At 45.2% G+C, this 22432-nt stretch overlaps 1 protein-coding gene across 1 annotated transcript in view; it reads right to left on the minus strand.

Moving 5' to 3' along the window:
- Positions 1-22432, minus strand: part of FAT4 (FAT atypical cadherin 4) — a gene marked incomplete at both ends in the record, with an annotated part of 164477 nt that overhangs the window by 37320 nt on the left and 104725 nt on the right. The window contains 3 exons of the mRNA XM_021707583.1: positions 3-3573; positions 6175-6425; positions 16572-16752. Coding sequence (XP_021563258.1) covers positions 3-3573; positions 6175-6425; positions 16572-16752 — 4003 coding nt within the window. The remainder of the gene's footprint in view (positions 1-2; positions 3574-6174; positions 6426-16571; positions 16753-22432) is intronic.

Here is a 22432-nt window from a genome sequence, read left to right on the forward strand (position 1 = left end):
GCGGCTGCGAGGCCAGCTCGCACGTGCCCGCCGGGATGCTGAAGAGGCTGGGGACCCCCGACGCCAGGGAGCAGCGGAAGCTGTCCCGCACGTCGGGGTCCTGCGGCTTCACGGAGCCCAGCACGCCCCCGGGGAACAGGGCCCCGTAGTAGTGGACGAAGATCTCCACCGCCCGCGGCTGCGAGGGGTTGTCGTTCAGGTCCCCCACGGCGACGTGCACGGTGCCCGTGGACGACATCTGCGGGACGCCGGAGTCCCTGGTGACCACCGCCAGGTAGAAGTCGGCGATCTGCTCCCTGTCGATGGCGCGGGTGGTGCTCAGCACGCCGGCGGCGCTCAGGCTGAAGTAGCTGGGGGCCGGCCCCGCGCTCAGCAGGTGGTAGGTGAAGGGGCCCTGGTTGGGCGGGAGGTCGGGGTCGGTGGCCTGCAGCGTCAGCACCTGCGTCCCCGGGGGCTGGTTTTCCAGGACCTCTCCCTCGCGCACGGCCAGCACCGGCCCGTTGTCGTTGATGTCTTCCAGGGTGACCAGCAGGGAGGCGCTGCCGGTGGCCGGGGGGGTGCCCGAGTCAACCGCCAAGACCGAGAGGTTGTAGACCGGCAGCGCCTCGCGGTCCAGCTCCGCCGTCACCGTGATCTGCCCCGTCTGCGGGTGGACGGAGAAGGCGCCGCGCTCGTTGCCCGACCCGATGACGTAGGAGAACCGGTTCCAGCTGGGGACGGAGTCCGAGTCGAAGGCGCTGACGAAGGTCACGTGCGTGCCGCGGGGGACGCCCTCGCTGACCTGCACGCTGTAGACGTCCAGGCTGAAGACGGGCGGGTCGTTGGCGTCGAGCACCGTGACGTTCACCGCGGCCTCGTCGACGTCCGCGCCCCGGATGCTGCCGGCGTTCTTGGCCAGGACCTTCAGGGACACCCGTTCTTCTCTCTCCCTGTCGAGCGCTCCGCAGACGTAAATCTGTCCGGTCCTCCCGTCGATCCGGAAACCCTTCTTGCGGCTGCTCCCGAAGATCAGGTAGTGCACCTCCCCGTCGGCGCCCGAGTCGCGGTCGCTGGCAAACACTTCTCCGACGACGGTACCTCGAGGGGCTGCCTCTGAGACCTCGAAGTAGTAGAGTTTGGCGACGAAGCGGGGCACATACTCGTTGGTCCCCGCGAGCTGTACGTGGACGGTGGCGAAGCTGCACCGCTCCTCGTCGGGCACGTTGAAGGCTTTCACGGTGAGATGGTAGCGCTGCTTGGTTTCAAAGTCCAGGAAGCCTTGGGTGGTTATGACTCCCGTGTTCGGGTCGATGACAAAGAGGTCACTGTCGGAGGACTGCACCGCGTACGCAATCACGGCGTTGGACCCCGAGTCGGCGTCCGTGGCGTCGAGGTGGACGACGGTGGTCCCGCTCGGCGCGTTTTCCAAGACCGTAGGGGAGTACTGGTCAGCGGGGAACCGCGGAGAATTGTCGTTCACGTCAACCACGTGGACGGTCACGCTGCAGTAGCCGGTCCTCGCCACCCACCCTCCGTCCGTAGCACTGATGGTGATCTCGTGCGTCTGGCGCAGCTCGTAGTCCAGCGCTCTGGCCAGGGTCAACACGCCTGTGGAGGAATTGACGGCGAAAACGCCTTCTTCGTTCCCCGAAGAAATGCTGTACCTGATCAGGCCGTTCATGGCCGTGTCTCTGTCTCTGGCAGACACGGTTCTGATGACGGCCCCGACGCTGTGGCTCTCGGGGACGGTGGCACTCATGTGGCTTTGAGAGAACTCAGGCGTGTGGTAGTTTTCCTCAGTGACGGTGATTTGAACCGTGGCTTGGGAAGAAAGCGGAGGGTTTCCTTTATCTTGTGCGGTCACCGTGATCAAAAAGTTTTGATTCAAGTCAGAAATCAGGGAAGCTGCGACTGAAATCCACCCTGTCTCCTTGTCCAACTTGAATTTCCCTAAATGGTTTTCAGCAGAAATTAAATACTCCACTTCAGAATTCAGCCCAAAGTCTCTGTCATCGACTGCGGTCACTTTGATCAAATCTGTGCCGACTTTGACATTTTTGGTGACAGGAGTAAAATATTTACTTTTAAGAAATCGAGGCGCATTGTCATTGCTGTCCACGGTGTTGATGGTGACTGTTGTCTCACTAAGTAAGGAAGGGTCACCCCGATCTGAAGACGTCACTATGAAACTGTGCCTGTTGATATTCACGTTACTGAAGCCGGTGACGTTTTGGTATTTCAAGACTTGCTTATTGAAGATCTCTCCGGTGGTAGCATTGATCCTGAAATACTCTGACTGAGACTTTATGAAGTAAAACACCTGACCATTGGGTCCCTCATCAGGGTCACTTGCAGATACCTGAGTCACTCTGGAGCCAATCTCACTAAGTTCAGGGCAATCCAAGTAGTAAGAGGGTCTGCTAAATCTGGGTGCATTGTCATTGACGTCGATCACAAATATTGTGACATCCGTGCTCACGGTCCACCCAGAGTCATGTGCCGAGACTCGAATTCTGTAGCGGTCTGTGTGTTCCCTGTCTAATGGTCTGCTGATGACAATATCCCCTGTGCTGGGATTAATTGTAAACGGAAGGCTTGTGTCTGTTATAGAATATCTGCTAATCGCATTCATACCGATGTCCTCATCAGAAGTTGTGACACGTGTCACCGTGTGTCCTAAGGGGGAGTTTTCAGGGACGTGGGCACTAAATATCTGAGAAAATCGAGGGGCATTATCATTTTCATCCAAGATGCTAATGATGACTTTCACTGAAGTACTCTGGGGTGGGGACCCTTTGTCGGAAGATTTCACGGTGAGCACATAATGCGATACTTTCTCCCTATCTAAGGGGCGGATGCTCCTAATTTCACCGGTGGCGTGATTGATACTGAAACTGTGTTCTTCATTGCCATGAGCAATTTCGTAACCTAACTGTCCATTGGGCCCACTGTCCTCGTCCGTTGCCGAAACGGTGAGTATTTTTCGCGGAGAAAGGTTTTCCAGTATTTCAGACACAAATGGATCCGCCTTAAAAACTGGGGAATTGTCATTGACATCTAACACTGTTACGTCGAGTTTCTCGTAAGAGGAGAAAGGGGGGAAACCGCCGTCTCTGGCCTCTATCCATATGACATAGTTCTGTATCTTTTCGAAATCCAGAGCTTGACTGATGGAGACCTGCCCGGTCGACGGATCAATCTGGAAGGTGTTGCCGAGATTCCCACTTGCGATATAGTAAGACAGAGGCTCCCCTCTCAGGGAGGACCCCGAGACGGTGGTGACGAGAGATCCTACCGGCTGGTTTTCAGGAAACATGAACGTTTGCTCTTTGGCTCTGACTTTAGGGAAATCCGCCTTGTGCACAAATCGGACGGTCACTGTTGTAGAATCTGTCTTGGGGGACGCGCCACCATCTTTGACGTGTACCGTAAATGTCACTTCTGAAGCTCCATTGAGTGGTCCGGCCGCCATGATGGCTCCCCTCAGTGGGTCAATGTGAAATTTTTCAGAGTTTCGACCCGAGAGAGAATAATGCAGTTCCGAATTGGGTCCAATATCAGCATCTGTGACTGTAACCGCAAAGACAAAGGAACCTGCAAAAGGAAGGGGTGTGCAGTCAGAATCATGTGGAATCCAAGCAGACACTTGGTCAGCAGTTGATGCACACAGAACACTCTGTTGCTGCCTGGTGTGACTTTATTTCCTCATGATTACTGGGGAGAGCAGTATCTGCTGTGTTTTCTCTAGCATTCGCAAGTCAAATCTGCTTGATGACAGTCTTCAGAGACTAATCTGCCATTGTCTAACTGAAACCCAGACAGTCTGTTGGATTGCATGTTTTTCACTGTGCTTTTAAGAGAAGCACAGGGAAGGGAACTGGCTAATCACGCGACATCATCGTTTCTAGGAGAAAAATCTGCGCCTGCCATGACATTCCAAGAAACACGATAACGTGTGAGCTCTGCAGGGAGCTATGCTTCTACCCAGTAAAAAGAGACTACTGCTCTGTTATGTGTCAAAGTACCTTTGAGTCACTGCATGTCATCACGTCAACAAAATCATGCATTCATTGCCGTTGGTTCCTTATATCCATTGTTCTATGGCAAAATTTCTTTGTGAGTTTTTATGACTTGAATACAATCTATAATACAGATATCTATAGATATAGATATGTATAATATAGATAGACATAATGAAGATGAAGACTGAGAGCCTATTTGCTTGGATTTTATTTTATTTTATTTTATTTTTTTTGAGTTGGAGTTTCACTCTGTCGCCCAGACTGGAGTGCAGTGGCCGCTCCCGGCCACCTCAGCCTCGACCTGCTGGGCTCCGGCGATCCTTCCGCCTCAACCTTCCGAGTAGCCGGAATTACAGGCATGTGCTACCACGCCCGGCTGATTTTTTGATTTATTGTAGAGATGAGGTCTTGCTGCCCAGGCGGGTCTTGAACCCGCAGGTTCAGGCAATCCGCTCACCTCAGCCTCCCAAAGGCACGGGATTACAGGCTGAGCCACCGAGCCCGGCTTGCCTGGATTTTAATTCAACTATTTGCTAGCAAAATTCTTCCCCATCACAGAAACTAAGGACTCGGCAGCACATGATGACCTTGAGTATTGAAAAGGATACCATTCTTTGGTGCGTTATAATTCTCATCTGAAGTCATGGGAATTGTATGCGTTTTGGCACTTTAGAAAAACCTGGTGTGTGTCTCATCTAAATGAACGTCTTTACAGGAAAATGGACTTTTTAGGGAACAATAAAAGCTGCTGTGACAAAAAAAAAATTACACACATATATACATATATGCCTACATGCATACATCAATTAAAATAATTATAAGGTAGTAAAAAGTAAGAATTGAGTAGGAACGAACTCAATTTGGACTCCAAGAGCCAGTGCTTGGAATAAGTGCCAATGAAACAGATTGTAGTAAAAATATGCAGAGAAGCTGCCCTAAGAACATATTTTTTAACATATTTATTCAGAAACCATTCCCAAGCCCACGCCCCATACCTACAAGTATGTACCAAAAGAGCGGTGGTTCTGACTAACTGCAAGAATCTAATGAGGAAGAGGTGCTTCATCCTCAGAGGAGGCTCTGTACTGCACCACCCCATCAGAAAGCATTAGCATCTCTTTGGCTAAAGACATTCGTAAGGTGTTTATGACTCTGGCGTTGACATTTTCTTTTGCTAGGAAGTTGGCACATGCATGCGTAGATCTTACACTTTAAACTGGTATGCATTAGACACTCTCAGGTTAACAGAAGATCAAAGATCACTGAAAAGAGGAATACCAGACCCGTTTATGCTTTTTTCTTCTAATTAAAAGTATTTTCTGGCAAGGAAGCTTAAATTAATAATGAGCTATATTTGTATGTCGCCCCATTGGAAAACTTATTTTAAAAAGTATAAAAGGCAAAAGATGTGTGCAGCTTTTAAGACGGCATGCCATTCTTAGTAAATAAGAAAATAATCGCAAACGAAATTTAAAAGGTGCAGAAAGATAAATGCATGCTGTCAATATGAAATTTGCTTATAAACGGCCCCATAAGCTTCCTGACAGTAAATTTTTTCATCCACAATTCCCAGAATACAATACATATTGATAAGAATTATCTATTTATTTAATCTTTTTGAGAAACATATCTGTGAGAATGGAAGCAAAATATTCATTCTCCACCAAGAAACGTACTTGAATGTCTATCACCGCCCAGCAACGTTTGGGTATGGAGGTCTGGCATGAAAAATGCAGACAAGGGCCTCCCCCTTAAGGGGAACTTACAGAAATCCTCAGGCTGACCCATCCCTGACTAAGAGGAACTTACAAATCGTCTTCAGGCCAGACCCATCCCTGACTAAGAAGAGCTTACAAATCAACCTCAGGCTGACCCATCCCAGACTAAGAAGTGATATCTACTTTAATCATTTATAATAGTCAAGAAACATCAAGAAATACTCATAGGAGACAATTATAAAATCCTATACACAGCTCTTCTAGGGAGAAGGTTAATGTACAGGAATCAAAGTGTTTTCCAATTCCATGAGGCAAATCAACCTGAGATCTGTAAAGTTAGAGTTCTGCAAAATTAGGCTATATCAGATCTCTGCAAAATAACATAAACATGTTTACAGAAAATGCCTGAGAAATACTTTGCTTCTATCCATGAGGCCTGGAGTTGGGCCGATTACCTGGAAGAGTAGGGGATGGGATGTGTGTGACGTAAGGGTGATGCTGAAATCTTGGTGGATTGTCATTGACATCAGTCACGGTGACAAGCACGCTGGCAGAACTGGAAAGCGGTTCCGGGGATCCTGCATCGCTGGAGACCACCACTAACGTGTAATTGTCTTTGGTTTCCCTGTCCAGCAGCGCACTGGTGATGATCTGTCCCGTGGATGGGTTGATAGTGAACTGCGAGTTTCCACCGATGATCCGATAACTACGGCAGAAAGCAGAGATGGGCATGGGTCTCAGCGTTTTAAGACTGTAACATCTATTCATCGTAATTTAAAAACTGAGGCCGAAATGCAAAGCAATTACAAATAAGAGCAAACAACAATGAAAGAAAGAATAAGGCTAAACAGTAAATATTTCCAATTTTATGTGAACATTACACCGACGGTCTTTCCTGTGAGATGCCAAATGACGCGAAGCAAGTCTTTACTAGGTTTTTAGTACTCTTGAGTCATGCATGGCCCCAAAATAAACCCAAAAGGCAATTGCATTTTGCATAAATGAGCCTGAAAGCATACATCAGGGCCTTCCTCTGATATTGTGGTTAGTGGCCAGGACGACAATTAAATGTCTTTTAAGTGAGTCTAAAAATTATTTTTCTACCCTAATAAACCAGAGGATAAAATCTTCCATGGAAGATTTTACCCTTGTGAGACAAAACATGTTATCTGGCATACATTTGTTTCTCAGAACAAGTCAAGCCTGATTATTTACACAGAGACCTTTCTAGTTATTAATTCTCTCATGTGTCATTCCTCATAGGGCTTTGTTGCTTTCTTGTCAGAAGAGGTATGACATCCTCAAGGATACTTTGATGCTAGCCAGGCTGGTGAACGCGCAGAAGTTTCCACTGCAAATAGTGCTCCCATCTTTTTGAAGAGTAAAGCTGTGGGTGTATGCTTCTAATTTTGTGCCTGAGGTAGGGTCCCAGAAACAGCCAAGATAGAAGCAGCTAAGTCTGAAGGTTGAGAGACTGGCTGTGGTCCATCATTTTTAAACTTGAATGATAGCAAGGAAATATATATGTCTTTTAAATTTTAATACAAATATAAAAGTTTTCTTCTTTTATCCCAACAAAGAGATTCCAGGTTGGAGTTAACAGTCTGTTTCGATAGTTTCATTTGTATCTATCTAAACATAGCAACAGCCTGTATCCAACAGAAACTGCAGGGGAAAAGAGACCCACAGCCAGTGGCAAGTGCATTCCTCCTATGAAGATCGTTTCATAAATGAAATATTTCAGCATCTCTGTCCTACTTTAGGGAAATAATGAACTATCAGGAACCTGATACTCAAAAAGAAGTCTTATAAAATGACAGCAAAATAAGAGAATAGGGCAGGGCTTTGGCTGAGAAATGGCTTCAGTATGGATAGAGTATGTTATATCATGAGATCTTTAACACTTTTTGGCACACCCACATGCCGGAACCAGGAGTGAAGAATGAATGAGAATAGCTAGCACCGATTATACTTATTGGATGAGAAATGATGTTTCATAAAGTGTAATTATTGCCTTTGTACAGTAGATGACTATTCCCTTTATCAAAACATATATATGTATTTTTTTTTTTTTTTTTTTTTAAATCAGGGTCTTACTCTGTTGTCCAGGCTGGAGTGCAGTGGCACGAGCACGGCTTACCCCAACCCTGACCTCCTGGTCTCAGCGATCTTTCTGCCTCACCTCCCAAGTAGCTGGGATTACAGGTGTGTACTATCATACCTGTCTATTATGGGTTTTTTTTTAGAGAGAGGAGGTCTTGCTATGTTGCCTGGGCTGGGCTTGAACTTCTGGGCTCAAGTAATCCTTCTGCCTCGGCCTCCCAAAGTACTGGGGTACAGGTGTGAGCTACTGTGCCCAGCCATATCAGAGTTCTATACATGAATTTGTGAAAATTTGAAATGCATGACTCAAAAAGAATCAAATGACCTTATCTTTTTTAGAAAGACTGTAGGAAACTGGACTTGACGATTGTGTGATTTTGTTCTGGGGACCTTGTTGCTATATGAAAAACACATGGCATTGTAGTTGATAAGCACTCGAAAGCCTAACCAAATTTACAAGCACTGTAGAGAATACGTATACATATATATTCACAACAAAATAGCTTATTACATATAATCTATCATGATCCATCTATATGTAGGTTGGCTATTCCTTACCCAAAATGCTTGGGGTCAGATTTGTCTTGAATTTTTTTCAGATTTTAGAATATCTGCATACACATAATGAGATATCTTAGAGATGGAACTCAAGTCTAAACACAAATATCATTTTTGTTTTATGTGTACCTTATACGTATAGCCTAAAGATAATTATATACAATACTTTTGATAATTTTGTGCATGAAACAAAGTTTGTGTCCATTGAATCACCAGAAAGCTGAGTTGTCAGAGATGGAATTTCCCCCCTGTGGCATCACACCAGAAGTTTTGAGTTTGGGAACATGATTTCAGATTTTTGGATTAGGAATGTTCAACTTGAACTTACATAATTAAATGGATGGATGGACTGAAAAGGACATAATAGGTAAGTAGGTTAAAAATCTTGGTTTTAAGCTTATATCCTAAATGGAAGAAAGAAACAGAAACACAAACACAAAACAAGGCAGTGGGGTAAAGTGCTACGGAACTATTAAGAACTGTCTGTCTAGATATTTGGGAGACAAAGAATACTTTTGACTGAAATGATGAAAATAAAACCTTTCCCACAGAAGGCTAAATTTAATTTTCAAGGGGCTACCCATCTTTTAGCCGTCTTGAAAAAGGGAGATTAAAAAGGTGTACTGGGATGGGCTTGGTGGCTCAGCATGTAATCCCAGCACTTTGGGAGGCTGAGGTGAGTGGATTGCCTGAGCCCGTGGGTTGGAGAACCACCTGGGCAACTTGGCGAGACCTCATCTCTACAATAAATCAAAAATCAGCCGGGGTGGTAGTGCGTGCCTGTAGTTCCAGCTACTTAGAAGACTGAGGCGGAAGGATCGCCGGAGCCCAGCAGGTCGAGGCTGCGGTGGTCGGGAGCGGCCACTGCACTCCAGTCTGGGTGACAGAGTGAGACTCCAACTCAAAAAAAAAAAAGGGTGTTCTGGGTCAGCGGTCAGCAAACCATTCCTGTCAAGGGCCAGAGAGTCACGACGTTCAGCTCTGCAAGCAGTGAGATCTCTGCTGGAGCCCTCAGGCTGTCTTCACCTTGCCAGAGCAGCCACTGGCAAGTCCACGGATGGTGATGGCTGTGTTCCTACACCCCGTCTTCGCAGAAGCAGGTGCGGGGCTGGGTCTGGCTGTGGCGGCAAGCCTCCGAGCGCTGGTCTAGGACCTAGAACCAACTGCACAAAGCTGCGAGCCTGGGGAAAGCACAGACCCTTGTCCAGGGGCAGAACAGGATCCAGCGAGGCCGAGCCTGTGGCTAGACCGTAGGGATCTGTGCAGATGGGGGTCCAGGAAGATGCTGGGGACACTTCTGGGGTGACCGGAGCCCGGAGGCTGGGCGGGATGCCGCAGGCAGGCTGGAAGTGGGGGGATTCTGACCCATCTCACCGCCACCGCCCTCCCGTCCCGTCTGTGACTCGGGCCTGGCTGCCTCCACAGGCTCCCCCACAACCCCACCAGGGGAATCATCTTAACACACACAGCAGCCATGCCCTGGCCCCGCTGAAGACACTTCTGCTCTGGGCCTCTGAGATGCAGGAACATGTTCTGGATGCGGGGTATGGCACACAGGTCTCGTCCCGACCACTCCAGCCACAGTGAAAGCCCTCCTCTGGTGCCACGCTTCCACGCCACCCTTTGCCTTTGTACCTGTCACTGTCTGTGCCTGGGTGTCCTTCCGGCCTTCGCCTGCCTCGAAGCTACTTTTTCGTCCTTCCGAGACTTATTAACGACCGGGGCTTCTCCTGACCTTCTCACGTAGCACTCACTGAACTGCTCTGTCCATCCATCCTGGGTTTAGACTGTGCTTGTTATCCGGCCCTGCAGTCATGGGTTCCAGAATGACTTCTCCTACTCAGCTGTGCTCCCCTCGGGACCGAGCGTGCCTGACCCCTCAGGATTTGACCCTGTCAGTCCACAGGAGGGGCTTCGCAATCTTACAGTGGAGGAAGGGATTCGAAACCAGAGTCAGGCAAAGAAGGAGATCTTTATCACAATAGGCGCAACGTAATTACGGCCTGTACTAGGATCTTGGCAGAAGGAACGCACAGAAAAGACCGGGTGCCAGAGGCATTCAAAAAGGAGAAACCGGAGAATGTGTTCACTGACTGAGTGTAGGGGAGAGGAGGACCCTGAGCCACGAGGTGTGGATGAGGAAAGCAAGGCAGCCTTTGAAAAGGCGAGTAGACACCCAGCAGAGAAGAGGAAGGGCAGGAGCTGCGGGCCCACGCAGTGTGATGCCCACCGAAGCAGGTCAAGGATGTCCCTCCGAGAGCTCCAGCCATGGCGGGAAACGCAGGAAGGAGCCAGGGCTTGTGGGCAGATGTGGGGGTCTTCTGCATCGAACGGAGCTTGCAGCCCTGAGTTGGGTCAGATTCTCTGCCGCCCTCCGCCCTCCTTCCCTCCCTCTCCCTCTCTTTTGTTTTCCGTACATCTCTTCCTCACCCTTCCTCCCCTGTCTCCCTCCCTCCCTCTCTCCATCCCTCCGTCTCTTACTCTTTCTTGCTCATCCTCCCCCCTCTCTTCCTCCCCCTCTCTCCCTGACTGTATCCCCCCTCTGTCTCCACCCTTCCCTTCCCCCCTTTCCCTCCCTCCCCTCCCCACCCTCTTTCTCTCTCTCTCTTTCTCTCTCTCTCTCTCTCATAGACAGAAAGAAAAAAAAAGGACTGAAAAAACAATGCTGTGGGAAATGTTCAAATCACGTTGTAGGGAGAGGAAAAGAGAAACAGAAGGAAAATGGGGGGAGGGAGAGACAGGCTGACAAACGAGAAAGAACACTTGCATGGGCACAGAGAAAAATGGTGCCCCAACTACATGAAGAGTCTTTAAAGGAGAAGAAGGGTTCAGAAGAAGCCACTGGCTTAGATGAGTCAATCTACTCCCAGCTGAGCCTTTTGATAAAGCCGTGGAGAAGAAAATCAGACTGAAAGATGGTCAGGAAGAAACGGCCGGAGAGGTCTGTGAGGCAGGGAAGCCAGCCTTTCAAGAACGTGGTGGTAAAAGTCAAGTGAGTAAAAGCAGATCTAGAAACTATGAAAGCCATCCACTCCGTGCGCCTATTCAAGTGGCAGCCCCTGTTATGTGCCAGACACTGTGCAGGGAAGAATCCACTTGGAGTAAAATAGATATGAGAAGGAGAAAAACCAAAAAAGAAAACCAATACAATATAGTGGCTTCCATGTCCCGAAAACGACACCCATATTGACTGATTCCATATGCACTGTTAGAAGCATCGTAGAAGGCTGATAAATATTGGAGTCTCAAAGCTGGAAAGTATACGTTCTTATCTCCATTTTTATTGGTGAAGACATTGAGCCTCAGAGACCCTACAGTGGCTTTCCTTTCATGGCGGTAAACAGAAGAAGCAGAATTCTATATCAGTCCTTCTGGGCATTTCTGTGGACACACTGACCTGCGTGAATGAGCTTATGTAGATGAAAAAATGCTTCCTGGAGGAAAGATACCTTGAAGACACAAGAGGGAGGTGCTCTAACTGCTGAACTGCAGACTTGGAGGAAAGTGCATGGGAAGGGATGGATTTAGAGTCCATGATACTCAGTGATCTACCACAGAAACAAAGAACAGAGAGTCATATGTTCACACTCGTAAGCAGACCTTGAACAATTATATTACTGTAAGAAAGGGACTGGCAGTGGTGGAGAACTGTCAAGGGAGGGGGTGGGATTGGCAGGTGAGGGAAATTGCCAGGGCAAGGAAGGGCACACCTCATCAACAAGGGCACCTGCATAACCAGTGTTTGTATATCTAACCCTGAATTGTACCCCACATCAATATACTACTACTACTACTACTACTACTAATAATAATAATAATAATAATAAAAGAGCGCAGGGTGAAGGATTTTCCTTCGGATGCTGAACCTGTCAAGACGGTCTCATGACTTTCTCCACTGCTGTGACATAAAAGAATCACAAGTACAGTCTGAACAGTGGTTTGGTCCAGTCCAGAGAAAAGGGTTGCACATCTGTAAAAGCTCAGTTCTGGAATGGGTATGTGGAAAGCAAAGATATAAGCTCGGTAGATCAAGAATAAGACTCAAATGGGCTGTTTGCTAGAGTGGAAAAATACTAAAGTTTAAGTAAAATGTAGTCAAAGTAAGTACACCATCTGTAGACATGCATAGTTGATCAAATAACTAGAAATAAAAATATAAATAAGTGTTGGTCTGTTGACTGGCTATTGCTATGGACAAGATTAGGCTAGGTCATTTGAAAAATTAACAAATGATAGCACACATTGAGATCTGTGCTCCTAGAGGCCATCAGTGGTTGAGTAAATAACTTAAATGTGTAAAATTTAAATGATCAATGTAACAATTACAGCAATAGCACTTTTAACCTGAAGAGAGAATGGATTTTCTCCAGGATTCCATGAAGGATAGCAAAATTTGATCATTAACACCTACTATAAAGATGAATTATATTCTGTTACGATTTTATCAAGCTAAAGTAAAGTTGTTTTAATTATTTAATTTATTCCTGAAAGTATTTTAAATTTAAGCTGGAGTAACTTCTTGCTCTGTTAACTGATAAGTGAACATGATTCTTTTTCACAAGATAAAAATAACTTCAATTTTTATTATATATATATATATATACTAATGAACCCAAGTCATCACACCAGATCCACCAGTGTAACTCTGTAAAACACTCTGAAAATACAAACAAGATTTTCTTTTTTTTTCTTTCTTTGTTTTTTTTTTTAGTTGGAGTCTTACTCTGTCACCCAGACTGGAGTGCAGTGGCCGCTCCCGGTCACCGCAGCCTCGACCTGCCGGGCTCCGGCTATCCTTCCGCCTCAGCCTTCTAAGCAGCTGGAACTACAGGAGCGCACTACCACGCCTGGCTAATTTTATCAACAAGATTTTCTAGGCCAGTTTTACAAGACTAGTTCACAAGCACCTGATAGAATTTTGCAATGAATTTTGGACACACACTTGATCATCATAGCATTTTATTCTAGCAATAAGTGAATAAATCATTGAACGATTTTGTAGACATTCAACTTCACACTCTGGAATTTAAACATCGCAGACAATAGACCTGTCCTGTTACTGACTGGCAGTATTCTGTAAGCTGACTCAAGAAGAAATTTCCTTTGCGTGGCAGATAAAGAATTATTAGATCATCACACTATAATGGACAGGATATCATTTTCAAAATTATTATCAGAAACTTACTGAGCAACTAACAGGTATTGAAGAGAGGACTGGAGTGCTGCTTTGCATAGATTAGAATTGTATGAGTTGATTGCAACTGAGCATTTTTTTTTCCAGATATCACTCTGCGTGGCTCACTTAAATTATTTTACTTATTTTCTGTACAGTCAGTTTTATTGTTACCATGCCTTGTCCATAGATAAGAAAACCATATCCAGAACTGTCAAATAACTTGCTCATCCTTATGCAATTAGTGGCAATAGAGTCAAGATTCAGTTCCACACAGCCTGATTCCCAAGGTTCTGCTCTTAACTAGGAACTGGAGACTTCAGACTGAGTCTTAGGATATGAACTTCATCATTCCTCTGGGTTGGCGTGGGATGAGGCAAGGGGAGGGTGTCTACTGGCCTCGAGGCTCACACCCTGGCAGGAGTTCGGTGGCACCTGCCTCTCTCAGGTGGTGCTCAGCACAATGACCCAGGCCAGCCATGACTCAGACAGAAATCTCCTGATCCCAGTAACTGGACCTCACAGGCCCCTGGGAATTAGGCTTCTCCTGTCCTGTTGAAAGAAGTGTGTGTGTGGCTTTCACAATGAACGCCAGGGTCCATTTTGTCCTGAACTTCCTCCTATATATCTAGCCAGACCTTCTTAGCTGCTTCGAAGACTCGTCTTCCAAACCCGCCTTTCCAGGGCGGAGAATTCCTGGGGTCCAGTTCCAGCCCCTCGCTCCCTCTCTGAGCTATAAACTCTCCTTAAGTGTCTAAACATTGATGACTCCCAAGTGGGTACATCTAGCCCAGCCCTGATCCTAAGCTCCTCCCTTGTACCTCCAACTTCCTAGCGAATAGGACTACATGAATGACTGACAGGGATCTCAAGTTGTATTCAGATAAAAACGTCTGATTTCTCCCAAACCTACCTGCTCCAATCCTACTCATTTCAGTAGTGATACCATGACTTGCCGATGTGTTTGAGTGGAAAACGTAGTAGATGATTCTTATTTCTCTCTTTAGTTTACTCATGCTTCTAATCTCAGATGTATGCCCCAAGTCTATTCAACCAATTTTAATTTCTCCAGTGAAGGGCAAGGCCACTCTTCTTTGAATAACTCTGTCATTTCGCACCTAAAAACAAATGTTAAACTCCCAGTTCCTTACGGTGACCCCTTATGTGTCTGCACAATCTGGCCCCGCTTACCTCTCTGACCCCTTTCTACTCTGGCCCAGACGCACTGGCCTTCTTGAATTGACTACCATCCCCCTGCCCAGTCCTACTTAACGGTCTCCTCCTTAGAGAGGCCATCTGCTAGGGTCTGAATGTGTCCCCCAAAATTCATGTGTTGGAAGTGCATGGATAGCATGAAGGTATTAAGAGGTGAGACCTTTAGAAGATGATTAAGTCATGAGGGCAGAGCCCGCATGGATGGGATTCAGAGCCTTTACTTGGACCTCCCAGCCTTTATAAATGTGCGCCATACATTCATGCTATTTATAAACCACCCAGTTTAAGGCATTTTGTTATAGTAGCATAAACAGACTAATTCACCATGCATAAGAGTCAAACCTAAAATCCCTCCTTGTTACTCGCTGTTGTGTGATCTTGTTTTGTTTTCAAGGCTGTCATCCCTACAGGAGATTAGCCTATATACTTATACTTGTCTACCTCAAAACAAAGGTAGGTTCAAACAAAGCAGAAATCTCCTCTTGTTTGCCACTGCTGTTCCTATCAGTAACTCAATAAGTGTTTATCAAATGGAAAATGTGTCTGGGGTCTCCTGCCCTAACTTAGTCATCTCTGCCAATAAGAAAGACTAAAACCAGTTTTCCAAGAAGATCTTGTTAAAAGAAAATTAGTAACAAACCACAAAGCACATCACTAATCCAACCATCATTGTACCAATATATAGGCTACCCATGACTGATAATTCCTTTGAATTCTTCATATTCTAACTTCTGAGTCATTTCGTTCAGAGTCATCTAACCCACTCGAACGTACCCAACATCGGCCTATGAGAGGGCGTGCGACAATATTTACCTCTGTGAGCTCTTATCTAGAATGCCTATAGATCATCATTTCTTAGTTTACGATAGGCATAGGAGAAGAGGACAAGCCAGATCAATCAAATGCTACGACTCAATTGCTTTCACATACTCTCTGAATGAGCTACCACATTGCTGTTCCCCATTTTATGAGGATTTAAGTAGAGTAAAATAAACTTTCTTAACTATGAAAATGCAAATACTTGTATCAGGGCTAACGATGGGTTTAAAATGACCAAGATTCATTGACATTTCTCCCATCAAAGGGTGGTGGGCATTTCTCCTCCTGCTGATTCTGGGCTGGCCATGACTGCTTTGACCAAGAGTATTGAGGAACTGGTGATATTTCACATCTGGGACTGAATGTCAAGAGCACGCACAGGTAGCTTTCACTTGAGGCTCCTAAAGACCAAAGCCACCATGTTGAAAAGTCCAACTTCAGGGCAACTCCTGGGGTCCACTCCCACTGTGGGAGCTTTTCTGTCCTCACAACAAATCCTACTTTCAAAAAAAAAGTCCAACTTCCCTGATAAACAGCCACAAGGAGTCATGGAACTATATGAGGGAAGAGGGGGTCCCAGGTGAGCTTCACCTTCTAATCATCCTTTCCAAGGAACCAGGCACGTGAAGCCTTCCTGGACCCTCCAGACCACCCAGTCGCCAGACAAATTCTGTGAAGTGACACGAGGCAACCACACGAAGCAGAAGAACCACCACTCCCGGTAGTCCTGAACTATAAGATTATAAGGTGGGATGAAAATATAAATGAAATCAGTATACAAAATAAAATTTTAGAAATTAAGTCAAATATTTGTGGTTTTAATCCTCATTTGAGGGACCACTGTTATTCAGCGGTTGGTACTCAGAATAAAACATGTGTTCATGTTAAAAAATGTCTGGTTAAGTTCGGTGTGCTATTCACTGAGGACAAAGGCTAATGTTTCATGAGAACACAACCAAACTTTACAGACGAAGATGTACTGACCTTATAACCGCATTTGTTGAAGCATCAGCATCTGAGGCATTTACCAATAAGACATCTGTTCCAGTTGGGGCGTCTTCAGGAATTGCTGTGGAGTACATTTTCCTGGCAAAAGTGGGTACATTGTCATTGACGTCATCTACTATGACACTGATTGTGCCAGTTCCAGTCAAGGCTGGGGATCCTAGAAAGAAGACAGAACTGGATCTTATTGCTGATAAGTGACGAGAGTAATAGCAAGTTTAACAACAGTTAGCTGTAGATGGAATTGCTAAAGATAATCTAGAAAACACAGAAGTAAAACAAACGTATTAGCATATCAGACAGGGGCCCGAGTGATTTTTAGTTGTTTTAGAAACATTTTAGTGTATGAACTAGAGTTTGAACTCTTTCCTAGTGATTTTGCGCAAAAAAGTATAAGTCAAGCTCTTATTCTTTTTTAAAGATGCTGACTCCACAATGCAATGGGCAAGAATATCATTTAAACGCCACAAAAGAGGTACTTCTGGTCATTTCTCTGACATTGCATTAAAAGAGTGCAAACCAGATTTGAAAAATACCCAAGGGCATGGAAGAGCTGACCAAGGAGCAAAGCAGTGTTAGGAACTGGATTCCTCGCCGTGACTCCCACTGCTACAATCAAAGCTTCCAGAGCATTTCTGAGGTATTTAACCCCCTTTCTTCATGCTAAGGAACACTTGTGAGGGCAGGGGCGGGGTGAGTTTCACGTTGTATCTCCAAAGCGTAGTCTTCGACTTGCCCACGATAACGTTATGTCAATGAGCAAACTTAGACTCATTTTTGTGGCTTCTGCGTAATGAGTCACGTAATGTGAAATAATTCATTTTTAGTTCCGGTTCCAGCGCTGTTATCAACACATGGCGAAAACCCGGCATTTACCCAAAACTGGGAGCATGTGTACTAAACAAAGTTAGCAGACTCCATTCTGTGGTGAAGGTTGGATACCATATAGGGTTAGAATTCTGTGGGTTGTCCCATAACTAAAAGGCAAATCATAGGTCTTGGTTGTGTTTTTAAAACCATTTTTCAAATGAAAACTCTTCTAACTAGAAACACTGCAGATCTGTTTGATTGCATTGATTCTCTTTTTTTGTTGTTGTTTGAAACAGCATTTCTCCTGCAATAAAGTGATTTCCTTTTATATGATGGCTAAATTCTACTTATTTTTACCGTTCAGGATTTTATAAATAAAGGCATGAATTGATTGATTTTTCTGCGAAATGTTTATGGAATATACTTATTATCACAGAATGGGGTTGAGAGTCACAACCTTGCCATATTATTTTTTCTAATCATCTTGTGATTTGCTGATGTTTCTTTTACTACTATTCAAATGTTTTTCTACGTTCTTAGATTGTAATTACTGGGGGCATTGGACTAATCAGCTTTTATGCCCAGAGGTACAGGAACCAAAATCAACAGACTAGAAAATTGTGGAATGCGATGGTTTTGGAGATCTGTTATTTTTGTGCTTTATGCAGGAAGCTTAAATTCTACGTTAGATGAAAGAATGTATATGACTTGTTGATCTGGGCACTCTGATGAAACGCAATTACTCCTAGAAATCTATGCAATTAAATTTAGGCTACACACCGATAACTGTTGCCACATATCTCTTTATCGGTAAGATTTTACATTAAGCATTTCATGTGAATTCACATAAAATTCATGACTGCAGAAATCTTACCCACTGGCATTCTATTATACATTAAAAATAATTAGCCGTTACTCTGTTGGTTGCATGTATAATTAACCACAAATTTTTAAAAACAGTTTAAATGCATTTTCACTCATTGCTTAGTGCAAACAAAGGTGAGATTATGCAAAAATATTTCACCATAGACCAAAAGAAATATGGAAGTATCATAAACACCAGAGAAGCAAATAAGAGTAAGGCTTTCCAAGATCCCATGCAACATAACAACAGGAGTATCAATAACAGCAAACATTTATTTAGTCCTTAGGTGTGCATGTGCTGATTTAAGACGTTTTTGTGACTTATCTTGTCTAGCCCTCAAACATGGGTGACTGCCGTCACCTCCATTTTGTCTATGAATAAACTGAAGCTTAGGGAGTTTAAGTAACATTTTCAAGCCCACAGACACGGGGAGGAGTGGCCCTGGGATTTTGTCTGCGCACTGCGGCCTGGGCCTGCTGAGTGGCCGACAGTGGGGAGTCTTGTTCCTGTGTTGACCTGGAGATTTGAGGCTCAGTGCTGTCCTGACCCCAAAGAGCAAAACAAGACAGGAGGAGGAGAAAAGAGGACCCTGGGAGAGCCGCTAGCTATTGGCCGGGGTAAGTTTATGGGGGCGGGGCTTGGGTTTAATCACCTTGGCAAAGACATGAATGTTCTCACAGGTGACATGTTAAAGCTAAAATAAAGTTTTGGGGATGCATGGGGGATGACCAGAGCTTGGCCTACATTTCTTGAATGTGTGTTTCATTACGCATAATTTTATGAAACGGACATTCGTGATCCGAAGGGTGCTAGTAGTTCTCTCACTGGCTGGATTAAAAGAATACGTGGGTCATATCTGTGTTCACCAGGAGGGGGTCATGGAGAGGCTGCGTATGGCAAATTGAGAGAAGAGATAAATAAATCGAGGTTCCAGAGGCAAAGGACGGAGGGAGAGTTAGGTGCTTGCATCTCTGCCGACATCTTCTTTTACCCCCTCAAAATCAGTCTCCATCTGTGGAATGAGAAGGGTTAGAATACAGTCCACCCCAAGAGGCGCTGAGGGGTGTAATATGCTTGGAAGAACCTAGCATGCAAGGAAAATGCTTTCTATGTTACCCACTGTTGTTCTTGTACTCATTCCAGAAATTTTAAAAAATCCATTGACTGACAAATTAAACGACTAGTTTTAATCTTATAGATGTCTGTGTTACAGCTCTCAGGATTTTTCTCCGCACAAACTTTTCAACTCAATCTTTTAAGATCGTGTTATTAAAAAAGAACATTTCAGCCAGGCTCGGTGGCTCAGCCTGTCATCCCGCGCCTTTGGGAGGCTGAGGTGAGTGGATTGCCTGAGCCTGCGGGTTCGAGACCCACCTGCGCAGTGAGACCTCATCTCTACAATAAATTAAAAAATCAGCCGGGCGTGGTAGCGCATGCCTGTAATTCCGGCTACCTGGAAGGCTGAGGCGGAAGGATCGCCAGAGTCAAATAGGTCGAGGCTGCGGTGGCCGGGAGCCACTGCACTCCAGTCTGGGCAACAGAGTGAGACTCCAACTCAAAAAAAAAAAAAAATCTCGAACCGTAATTCATCTCACTGAATCATTCGTAGCAAAAAAATGTATGAGACATTTAGCTCTCAAAAAGTTCACAGCTTCGTGGGAGACATAGTAAAGTGGAAATTTTAAAATGCAAGATTTTTAAATCTACAATAATATTGGACAAAAGACCTGCATATTTCTGATGTACACATTGGTCCCTAATTCACAACACTTTAAACTTACTAAGAAAACAGTCCAGCAACTGCCAAGCAAAGGTTTCATCTCTGGTATTCTGAAGTGTCTGGTGATACACATATGGAAAGCCACATAAAATGATGACATTCATTTGGTCAGAAACATGTGACTTTTTTCTTTGTCTCTGAGTCACATATTGTTGTGGGTACGTTTTCTGAGTTAGTAAGCAAACTGGAAAGGAAGGAAGGAAGGAAGGAAGGAAGGAAGGAAGGAAGGAAGGAAGGAAGGAAGGAAGGAAGGAAGGGAGAGCACCCTGTTTACCCAGGGAAACTTTCAGTAAGTTCAGTCTCACTGTCTTCTTACAGAGAAATCTTTTGTCTTTCCAGACGATTTTCGAGCACACCAGTGACAATATGAGAGCGGGCTCTGCAGGTGACTGTGCTCCTACAAGGTTCTCTTCTCAAGCCATAGTCCCTTCTTCTCCCTTAATTATCTTCCCACAATCCACTTTATTTTTATTTATTTGTTTTTGAGTCGGGGTTTCACTCTGTCACCCAGAGTGTGCAATGGCACGATCGAGGCACATCAAAGCGCCAACCTCCTGGACTCAGGTGATCCTCCTTCCTTAGCCTCCTGAGCAGCTGAGACTACAGGCATGTGCCACCACGTCTGGCTAATTTCTGTTGTTGTTGGAGCAAGGTCTCACTGTGTTGCCCAGGCTGGTCTTGAACTCCTGGGCTCAAGCAACCCTGGAACCTCCCAGAGTGCGAGGATCGCAGGCGTGAGCCACCATGCCCGGCCCACTGCCCACTTTGTAATCACGTGACATTCTCCCCTTATTCTATTTCCCACCTTGAGAAAAGTAAAGTACAGTCTCTGCAATAGCCTCGACTCCAGCTGGCCTAGGAGACGCACACGCGTCTCATTATTTAACTTTTTGTTTTCAAGGAAAACCTTTCAAAAACTTGGTTCCAAATGAGTCTTTCACTGAGAAGTATGTCTAACCCGCAGTTTGAAATCTGCCTCCAATATCTTGACTTCCACTCTGGGGAGCGGGGTTTGCCAGCCCTCAGCACACTCCGACTCTCACTTGTCTCCTGCAGCACAAGCTCCAGAGGGCACTGCCTGTCAGTCAGCTCCAGGCAGATCAGCGACATCAAGGGTGAAAAGGCCACGCCCGGCCTCCAGGAGTGTCTCCTTTCTCCAGCATCCTTGTCAGATGAGGGACACATGGCCTCTCCCTGGAGACCCCACATCTCAGCACTGCCTTGATGGGCTAACTGAACAACGAGGTGGGTGTTGGTTGTTGCCTCTCTGTGTGGGTTTGCTTGCATTTTCAGCCATCTTTTTAAGTCACCTCTGACGCTTGTATTCTTGTTTCCAGCATTCAGATGGGTATCTCGCCTTTGAGATTTGCACAAGGTTTACTCTTCACTGTCAGTCCAGAGCTTTCTGCTGGCTCCAGGTGGACACACCTAGCTGCCTTTCTGTCATCTCCTCTTGCGAGTTATCAATGAGCCTCAAAATATTAGTAGATTGGAAACTGAAATCATAATTGGTGTCTGTAAACCTAGCTTATATATCTATATATAAATTGAAATACACATTGGACATATACTCACATGTATGCCACACATATTTTATGGAATTCATCTGATATGAAGGCTATATATTTTATATATGTATTACTCATTTAATATGTAGATTCCACAAAGTAGGTGCCATTGCTTAACTCTTTTTAAAACAAAGAACTTGAGACTCAAACATTTACCCATTTTTTTTTACACTCCAGCCACAGAACACAGAACCAGTGGGTTAAAAGAACACTTTCGAAGTTAATTAGCCTCAGATAAAACTATGCCATTCTTCTTACAGACGTTTTGCACTGTGTAATTGCCATTATTATCAGCAAATTCCTGCAATATTCCCATTAAGTCATAAGCTAGTTGAGAGCAGGACAAATTTTGTTTAATTAATTTTGATCTAAACTCATAATGCAGAGCAATAGGCCATGTGCTTGGTCAGTATGAATGTCTCCTCTCATTTTATATATGGGAATCTGGTCTAGGGATTCCATGGCTGAAAGTTCAGAGTGGAACCCTGCAAGAAATACTCAACCGAAACTATCATCCTTAGCCTGGGTTCAGAGAACAGGACTGCAGACAAATGTCAAAGTTTTGGAGATAGTGGACCACTTAGAAGCAGAAGGTCCCAATTAAGTCTGACTCCCCTGAGAAGAATCAGAATACTAGAGGCAGACGCTGAGCTCAATAGATCTGATCATGATGAATTATATCAGTAGTAGTGTCAGAGGGCAAAATCGTTCAACTTCATCCAGAATTGATTGACGAGAACCAGATGTAATCAAAAACAAGAGGCAGGAGGTGAGGACATGGGCTCCTGGAGGCGGGGCAGAGAGCCAATGAAAAGGG

The sequence above is a fragment of the Carlito syrichta genome, unplaced genomic scaffold (genome assembly GCF_000164805.1).
Source record: "Carlito syrichta isolate Samal-C Ts95f unplaced genomic scaffold, Tarsius_syrichta-2.0.1 Scaffold47747, whole genome shotgun sequence".
Lineage (NCBI taxonomy): Eukaryota > Metazoa > Chordata > Mammalia > Primates > Tarsiidae > Carlito > Carlito syrichta.